Below are 9,357 nucleotides of genomic sequence, written 5' to 3' on the forward strand. Positions count from 1 at the left end.
AAAGACCACCCTTATCTAAAATACACATTTTAATTACTATGAGAGGGAGGGAACTTGCTTCCAAAGTCTTCCTGTCCTTTCTGTCCATCCCTTTCTCCCTTCACGCCCCACTCCCCCATTGAAAAGAGCCCTTAAAGGGACAACACCCCTTTCATTTCAGGTAACTGGACAAAGAGTTCCCTTTCTTTACTTCTGACTATCCAATGAACTAGTTTTAAGAGAACCATCCAGCCAAATCAGTATCTAGTAAGATATAAAATCCTTTGTTATGCCTAAAATCTTTGGAAACATTTTTTAAAGTTGGTGACATTTCATAAACATGTCTGTTATGGAGATCACCAAGTAAATTAGTGTTCCCTTTTTCTAAGAGCAATCCATATTGTTATGAACACACTAAACCTCTGTGACTGATTATTTTAAAATAATGTCTTTGTTTCAATGAGTTAAATGTGTAGTAATCTGGAATGATTACTTTATGAAGGCTTAAGAGTACATTTAAAATATAAAATCAGCTTAGAAATACTGATTAAGAAAAGGGAAAACAGCACCAGGCATTCCTCCATAATTAATGTTGTATTCAGTAAGACAAGTTTTTGCAAATAAATCTCTGACAAACTTCAGGGGATATCCAAAAAACCTGTGACATTTTTTATTCCCAAATGTAGTGCTTTTAATGTCAGTTGCTTCATTTGGGTTCAGGGATTTGGCTGGAACAGGGTGAGCGGGGTGGGGGACGAAAGAGGAGGGAGACAGTGAGAAGAGGGCGGGGCCTGGGGTGGAGCAGGATTGGAGTATGGGCGGGGCCACAGGCCGAAGAGGTGGGCTGGGGAGCTAGCATCCCCAAGCAGCAGCTTCACCCACCGGCCATGACAGCATGTAAGAGTGGGTTAGCTCCGGCACACCAACCACGCACTGCAGTCTCTGTAGGCAGGGGCCATATTCACAGAGCCGAATGCACCAGCGCTGCACAGTCTGCGTGAGGGAGAGGGTACGAGGGTCTCTGTGGGGAACTGTAACTCTCCGCCACCATGAGGCAGGCCGGGCATCTTGGTATTCTTTGCTGCCTCGTCCTTCTGCCCTCCCTCCCTCCCCCGGGCTGCAATCAGGCATAGAGGCACCAGTTTAATAATAGTGCGCAGGGCCCCATAAATCTTCAGACCGGCCCTGGACCTAAAGGGGCATCCCTTGAGCAGACAGGGTCAGAGGTGGAGAGACCTGAAACTGTGCCAGCTGCTAGTGAAGATAAACTATCAGAGTGTGAAATAAAGAGAAGAAACAAAATGTAGAGCAATGACTGACACCACCTTGTGGTTTCTATCTATTTGAGCTAAGCAGGATCTCTTCCTGAGGGACTGATGCTCAGTTTTTGTTATCTGAGCTGTTGCACAACACACTGGCAAGGAAACTGGCTACTCGGTTGCCATTCAATGTAACTAACTCACTTGCGTAACATAATATTCCAGTTGAAGTAATGGCCCAACATTCAGGAGTGACAGGTTTCAGAGTAGCAGCCATGTTAGTCTGTATCTGCAAAAAGAACAGGAGTACTTGTGGCACCTTAGAGACTAACCAATTTATTTCAGCATGAGCTTTCATGAGCTACAGCTCACTTCTTTGGATGCACAGAATGGAACACATAGACAGAAGATATTTATACATACAGAGAGCATGAAAAGGTGGAAGTACCCATACCAACAGGAAGAATCTAATCAATTGAGATGAGCTATCATCAGCAGGAGAAAAAAAACTTTTGAAAGTGATAATTAAGATGACCCATAGAAGGTGTGAGGAGAACTTAACATAGGGAAATAGATTCAATTAGTGTAATGAACCAGCCATTCCCAGTCTCTGTTTAGGCCTGAGTTAATTGTATCTAATTTGCATATTAATTCGAGTTCTGCAGTCTCTCTGTGGAGTCTGTTTTTGAAGTTTTTTTGTTGCAGAATTGCCACCTTCAAGTCTGTCACCGAGTGGTTAGAGAGGTTGAAGTGTTCTCTCTCTGGTTTTTGAATGTTATGATTCCTGATGTCAGATTTGTGTCCATTTATTCTTTTGCGTGGAGACTGTCCGGTTTGGCCAATGTATATGGCAGCAGGGCATTGCTGGCACATGATGGCATATATCACATTGGCAGATGTGCAGGTGAACGAGCTCCCTGATGGCATGGTGATGTGATTAGGTCCTATGATGGTGTCACTTGAATAGATATGTGGACAGAGCTGGCATCGGGCTTTGTTGCAAGGATAGGTTCCTGGGTTAGTGTTTATGTTGTATGGTGTGCGGTTGCTGGTGAGTATTTGCTTCAGGTTGGGAGGCTGTCTATAAGCAAGGACTGGCCTGTCTCCCAAGATCTGTGAGAGTGATGGATCATCTTTCAGGATAGATTGCAGATCTTTGATGATGTGCTGGAGAGGTTTTAGTTGGGGACTGTAGGTGATGGCTAGTGGTAGTCTGTTATTTTCTTTGTTGGGCCTGTCCTGTAGTAGGTGGCTTCTGGGTACTCTTCTGGCTCCGTCAATCTGTTTTTTCGCTTCAGCAGGTGGGTATTGTAGTTTTAAGAATGCTTGATAGAGATCTTGTAGGTGTTTAACTCTGTCTGAGGGATTGGAGCAAATACAGTTGTATCTTAGAGCTTGGCTGTAGACAGAGGATCGTGTGATGTGTCCTGGGTGGAAGCTGGAGGCATATAGGTAAGTATAGCGGTCAGTGGGTTTCCGGTATAGGGTGGTGTTTATGAGACTGTAGCAAGTTGGTGTGGCTCCCCTCCTGCCCAGGAGAGGGAGCGCCCAGCCAGTAGCCTGAGTGGGCGGGGCTAAGGAGCAGTGAGCCCACCTTTCAGAGGGTCAGGTGACGACCCAGAAGTACAAAAGCCGGCCGTCAGGGCTCAGTTGGAGCCCAGCCGCTGCCAGGAGCAGACCTGCCGCAGGAAGCTCGAGACTGGGAACCCTCTAGGGCCAAGGGCAGTCGCCCTGACTGGCCGGAGCTTCTGCGCGCCTGCTACCGGAGGGGCTGCCAGAGCTTCCCCGCGTCCTACTACCCGGAGGAGCCGCTGGAGCCTCCCCAGCCCTGCTGTTACCCAGAGGAACCACCGGAGCAAGCCAGCCCAGACTTCCCTGAGGAACTACCAGGGCCGCGAGGAGCCCATGCTGCTGGACTTCCCGGGGGGCGACCCTACGGACCAGGTAGGCCCTGAGGGGGAGGTCGGAAGTAGCCCGGGACAGCCGACTCTGGTCAGGCTGCAACCATATCCGAGCCTATGTCAGTGTGTTGCGGGCAGGATCCCCACTGACGCAGCAGCGGACCCTCTGCCACTGTTAGGGCCCCGGGCTGGGACGCAGTGGAGTGGGTGGGCTTGCATCCCCCCTGCCACCCCACTTACGGGTGGCAGACTCCCCCTCTCTGCGGTGCCCAGGCCTACAGTCCTGGTCTTATAGACTGAGTGCTTTGCTCAGCCCTGAGCCAAAAGGGCCTGAGCTTTGTGGCCTGGTCTACACTACGCATTTAAACCAATTTTAGCAGCGTTAAACTGATTTAACACTGTACCCGTCCACACAATGAGGCCCTTTATATCAATATAAAGTGCTCTTTAAATCGGTTTCTGTACTCCTCCCCGACGAGAGGAGTAGCGCTAAAACCATATCGGATTAGGGTTAGTGTGGCCGCAAATCGACGGTATTGGCCTCCAGGCAATATCCCACAGTGCACCACTGTGACCGCTCTGGAAAGCAATCTGAACTCGGATGCACTGGCCAGGTAGACAGGAAAAGCCCCGCAAACTTTTGAATTTCATTTCCTGTTTGCCCAGCGTGGAGCTCTGATCAGCACGGGTGGCGATGCAGTCCCAAATCCAATCCCATACGGCAGATACTGGATCTGATCGCTGTATGGGGAGACAAATCTGTTCTATCAGAGCTTCGTTACAGAAGACGAAATGCCAAAGCATTTGAAAAAAATCTCCAGGCTACACAGTGCTGCGTGACAAGCGTAACGGAAAGCCAAAGAATCAAATGGACGCTTATAGCGGGAAGGAGGGGGTACTGAGGACTCCAGCTATCCCACAGTCCACAGCAGTCTCCGAAAAGCATTTGCATTCTTGGCTGAGCTCCCAGTGCCTGTAGGGTCAAACACATTGTCCGGGGTGGTTCAGGGTATAGCTCGTCAATTTACCCCTCCCCCGCCCCCATGAAAGAAAACGGAAAAAAATCGTTTCTTGACTTTTTTCAATGTCACCCTATGTCTGCTGAATGCTGCTGGTAGACACGATGCTGGGACAGTAAAGAGCAGTATCTGCTCTTTCCTCCTTGGTGGCAGACAGTACAATATGCTTGCTATCTGCTGAGTGCTCCTGGCTGGCCTCAGGTGAGGCCGGCCGGGGGTGCCTGGGTAAAAATAGGAATAATTCCTAGTCATTCCCAGTAGATGGTACAGAACAGCTGGTAACCATCTTCATCATAGCAACTGGGGGCTGAGCTCCATCAGCCCCCTCCCTTTCATGTGTAAACAAAAGATTCTGTACTGCCTGGACCATCATAGCCGCGGGATGCTGGTCTCCTCTCCCCCACACCGCTTAATGTCCTGCCTGGACTAATAGCAGTTGGAGGCTGCCTCCCCCTCATTTTATCTCACTAACAAGTCACTGTTTCTTATTCCTGCATTCTTTATTACTTCATGACACAAATGGGGGAGACACTGCCATGGTAGCCCAGGAAGGTTGTGGGAGGAGGGAAGCAACGGGTGGGGTTGTTGCAGGGGCATCCCCCGTGAATGGCATGCAGCTCATCATTTCTGCGGGGTCTGACATGGAGCAGCTGTGCTCTCTGATACACTGGTTCTCTAGTACACTTGCCCCATATTCTAGGCAGGACTTACTGTATTTTTAGATACCATAAAGGAGGGATTGGCTCGGGAGTCATTCCCATTTTTGTCTTTGCACCCCCGGCCGACCTCACCTGACAGCAGCAGACGGAACAGAATGATAGATAACCGTCATCTCAAATGGTGCAGCAGACAGTACAGAATGACTGATAACCGTCTCTGCTGTCATGCAAAGGCAAATGAATGCTGCTGTGTAGTGCTGCAGTATCGCCTCTGTCAGCGGCATCCAGTTCACATATGGTGACAGTAAAAAAATGCTGAACAGGCTCCATGGTTGCTGTGCTATGGTGTCTGCCAGGGCAATCCAGGGAAAAAGGGAGCGAAATGATTGTCTGCTGTTGCTTTCCCGGAGGAAGGAATGACTGATGACATTTACCCAGAACCACCCACGACAATGATTTTTGCCCCATCAGGCACTGGGATCTCAATCCAGAATTCCAGTGGGCGAGGGAGACTGTGGGAACTATGGGATAGCTACGGAATAGCTACCCACAGTGCAACACTCCGGAAATCGACGCTAGCCTCGGACCATGGACGCACACTGCCGAATTAATGTGCTTAGTGTGGCCGCGTGCACTCAACTTTATACAATCTGTTTTACAAAACCGGTTTATGTAAAATTGGAATAATCCCGTAGTGTAGACATACCCTGTGACTCTGTGTTTGGTGCCCCGCCCGAACTTAGGGCTGGGCCCCTTTAGACTGTATTGCTGCTCAGCCCTGAACCAGAGGGCTTGAGCTTCCTAAACCCTGTGCTTTGCTCAGCCCTGAGCCAAAAGGGCCTGAGCTCTCTGACTGTGCTTTTGGTGCCCCGCTCGAAGTTAGGGCTGGGCCCCTTTACACTGTATTGTTGCTCAGCCCTGAACCAGAGGGCTTGCGCTTCCTAAACCCTGTGCTTTGAACAGCCCTGAAGCAGGGGGCCTGAGCCCCCTTTGACTCTGTATTGTTGCTCAGCCCTGAAGCAGAGGGCCTGAGCGCCCTCCCCTTTTGACTCTGTAGTGTTGCTCTGCCCCGAACCCGGGGACCCGAGCCTTGTGACTTTGTGTTTGTCGCCCAGGACCGGAGCCAGGGGGCCTGCCCGGCCAGAGAACGTGTAGCGAGCTGGTGTGGCTCCCCTCCGCCTCTTGGAGAGGGTCGAGCCCCAGTCCCACACCTTCACAGTGACCATCGCTTATTAGCACAGTAGTGTCTAGGAAATGGACCGCTTGTGTGGATTGGTCTAGGCTGAGGTTGATGGTGGGATGGAAATTGTTAAAATCACGGTGGAATTCCTCGAGGGCTTCTTTTCCATGAGTCCAGATGTTGAAGATGTCATCAATGTAGCACAAGTAGAGTAAGGGTGTTAGGGAACGAATGCTAAGGAAGCATTGTTCTAAGTCAGCTGTAAAGATGTTGGCATACTTGGCAGTTCTCTTTGTATCAGTTCAAGCCCCCTACGTCAAGTCCTTCCTACGCACAGTCAAGTGAGTTGGTAGAAGCGGCAGTGCAAAATGGCAAAGAACTTGCTGGGTTTTCTTTTTTATAAGCCCTGGCAGATTCAAGGAATCTAGCCTTGGCATTTTCAGACTGTTGCAACACACCCCACGCTGCTTGATTAGGATTGCCAGGCCAGAGGTTTGTGGGAAGGACAAAATACTTTGTTTACCATTTCATTTTTGTAGGAGGCTTCACACGAGGCAAGTCTCCTATCCCTTACCGTATCCCCGTGGTAAGAGGGGGTAGAAAGCTGACATAAGGCAGCTGGGGATCCCCAAGTCTCAGAGGCTGGCATAGACACCTTTATGCCACATGCTTTTGACCCCCTGGGATGGAGGGTGTGCTGGGGTCAGTAAGGGAGTGACTGGAGTACACTGTGCTCCAGGAATCCTTGGCCAATGGATGGCTCTTAGATGCCCCCAGACAGCCAGGCATATTACAGAGCAGCCCCAAGACTGCTCTAAATGACACCAGAGTCTGAAACAGTCCCCTACTGTCCCCAGGATTGGGGAAAGAGAGATGCAGAAAGCTGATGTGATGCCACCTTTCCGTCAGCTCAGTGCCACTGATAATCCAACCCCAAAGTGACCAATTTTTTGGGGACTAAATTCTGCATTCCTTACTGACATTAGTAGTCTCACACTTAATCATATGAATAACCCTATTGAGTTCAGTAAATATCTGACCTTCAGTGTCAGAACACAAGCATAGATTTGGACCTTGCGTCTGCAAAGAAATTACTGAATGGGAAGCATGCAAAATAAGTTAAATAAATAACCTTGCTCTTAGATTATTTTCTACTGAAAGTTTAACCAGAGTTTTCCTGTCTCAAATCCCTCTTGCCCCCATCTGATTGTTTCTTCTGTGGCTACTTAAATGGAAAGCACACACTGTATAATGTGTGCTACACAATGTTATGCATGAAACATAGCTCTAATGATATTAGCCTAGAGGCCAGGAAGGTGGAGTTGTTTCTCTATTTCTCTTTTACTTCATAGGAGCACTGTCATTGCCATAATAGATCAGATCAATGGGTCCATCTAGTCCAGTATCTTGTCTCCAACAGTGGCCAATACTATCAGATGTAGAAGATGGTACAAGATACCCTGCTAAAAACAGTTATGGAATAACTTGCCCACAAAAATGGGTGGGGGGTGAGGTTTAAGCCCTCCTTAGCTACTGGTTGTCATATGTCTCGAAACACAAGAATTTATAACTCTTCCAAACTCGTGGAGTAACTTTTTTTTAAAAATCCATAACCAAATAACCCTAATACTTCAGCATTTATAGAGTATAAATTCCATTATCAATTTATCCTCTCAACATCCAGTGATCAATGTAAACATTATTATTCCTCCTTCACCATGAGTAGGCAAGAGGTTAAGTGATTTCCCCACCCCTGCATTCTAGATAGCAACTTTATATCAGAGCTTGGATTATACCTCAGGAGGTCCTGACTCCCAGACCTTTGTTCTAACCACTAAGCAGGCTGTCTCTCTATACAAGAAAGCTGCTTTTGGTTTTTCAGTTTTGACCTTTTAAGTCTTCACAACCACCTCTTTCCTTACCTCATGGACGTTGCCAAAAAGCCAGTGGACTGGAGGGCCTGGAAAACTCTGCAGTGCTTTGTTCAGCTTCCTTCTCCACCAATACAGCTTGATTGCTTTCAGCACCATGTAGGCCAGACAAAGCACAGTGAGCAGGTACAAGATTCGAAAGACATCCTTTTTCAGCCAGCACCAAATAGCGGTTATCAGTCTCACCACCACAGAAGTCATCTTCCTGCTGTATACGTCCTCTCCCCACCAGCAAATGCACCATCCAGTTTCTCTTTATAGGTGTTCCAGCTGGCAGACTGATCCAATGATATCCTAAGAGGTTATCACACAAGCAGCTGATCTGCCGCCAGCTTTACTTAGGGGAAGGACCAGAAGAATTTGTTTAGGTGTTGCCCCACTTAGAATTGCATCACCTTAAGTATTGCTCTGTTCAAAACTGCAGTGCTTCACTGATTGAGGTTCTTTCATTTATGACTCCACAATAAGAAGCCTGGGTTGGGACACTTGGGGCTGATGTTGTTTTGCTGTCTCCCAGATGCCAAAATAAATGTTGCTATAGCAAGAATACAAGACCTCCTATCTCTACCAGTGACAGCCCACACGGGAATATGTGTCACTAGCCAACCAGAATTTGAGAACACTTCAATCTCCCTGGTCATTCAATTACAGACCTAAAAGTTGCAATTCTCCAACAACAAAAACAGACTCCAATGAGAAACTGCAGAACTGGAATTAATTTGCAAACTGGACACCGTTAAATTAGGCTCGAATAAAGACTAGGAGTGGATGGGTCATTAGACAAAGTAAAAACTATTTCCCAATGCTAATTTTTCCCCTACTGTTACTCACACCTTCTTGTCAACTGTTGGAAAAGGGCTATCCTGATTATCAATACAAACTTTTTTTTTCTCCTGCTGATAATAGCCCACCATAACTAATTAGTCTCATTACAGTTGGTATGGCAACACCCATTTTTTCATGTTTTGTGTGTGTGTATAGATCTTCCTACTGTATTTTCCACTGCATGTATCCTATTAAGTGGGTTTTAACCCACAAAAGCTTATGCCCAAATAAATGTTAATCTCTAAGGTGCCACAAGGACTCCTCATTCTTTTTGCTGATCCAGACTAACACAGTTGCCACTCTGAAACCTCAAGAGAAGGTTAATGCATGGAGCATGTTATCTTACATCTGCCTGATCCTGGGTTTCTTACACTTTCATCTGAACCATCTGGTCCTAACCACAGTTGGAGATGAGATACTGGACTAGCTGGACCATAGGTCTGATTTAGCCATGTCTACACTTCCACAAAAAACACCCCTGAGCAACATAAGGTTTGCCGGCATAAGTGCTTGTGTGCGCAGCGCTATGTCAGTTGTTTTATTATGTCAAAGGGAGAGCTCTCTCCTGTCAGCACAGAGCAGCTACGTGAGCGATCTTACAGCG

At 47.7% G+C, this 9,357-nt stretch overlaps 1 protein-coding gene across 1 annotated transcript in view; it reads right to left on the bottom strand.

The window, feature by feature from the left end:
- LOC127055107 (cytochrome P450 4B1-like) overlaps positions 1-8,129 on the bottom strand; it is a 48,018-nt gene extending 39,889 nt beyond the window's left edge. The window contains exon 1 of the mRNA XM_050961721.1: positions 7,920-8,129. Within this exon, the coding sequence (XP_050817678.1) occupies positions 7,920-8,129 (210 nt within the window). The remainder of the gene's footprint in view (positions 1-7,919) is intronic.
- Positions 8,130-9,357: the final 1,228 nt, after the last annotated feature.

This window comes from Gopherus flavomarginatus, chromosome 7 (assembly GCF_025201925.1).
Source record: "Gopherus flavomarginatus isolate rGopFla2 chromosome 7, rGopFla2.mat.asm, whole genome shotgun sequence".
NCBI lineage: Eukaryota > Metazoa > Chordata > Testudines > Testudinidae > Gopherus > Gopherus flavomarginatus.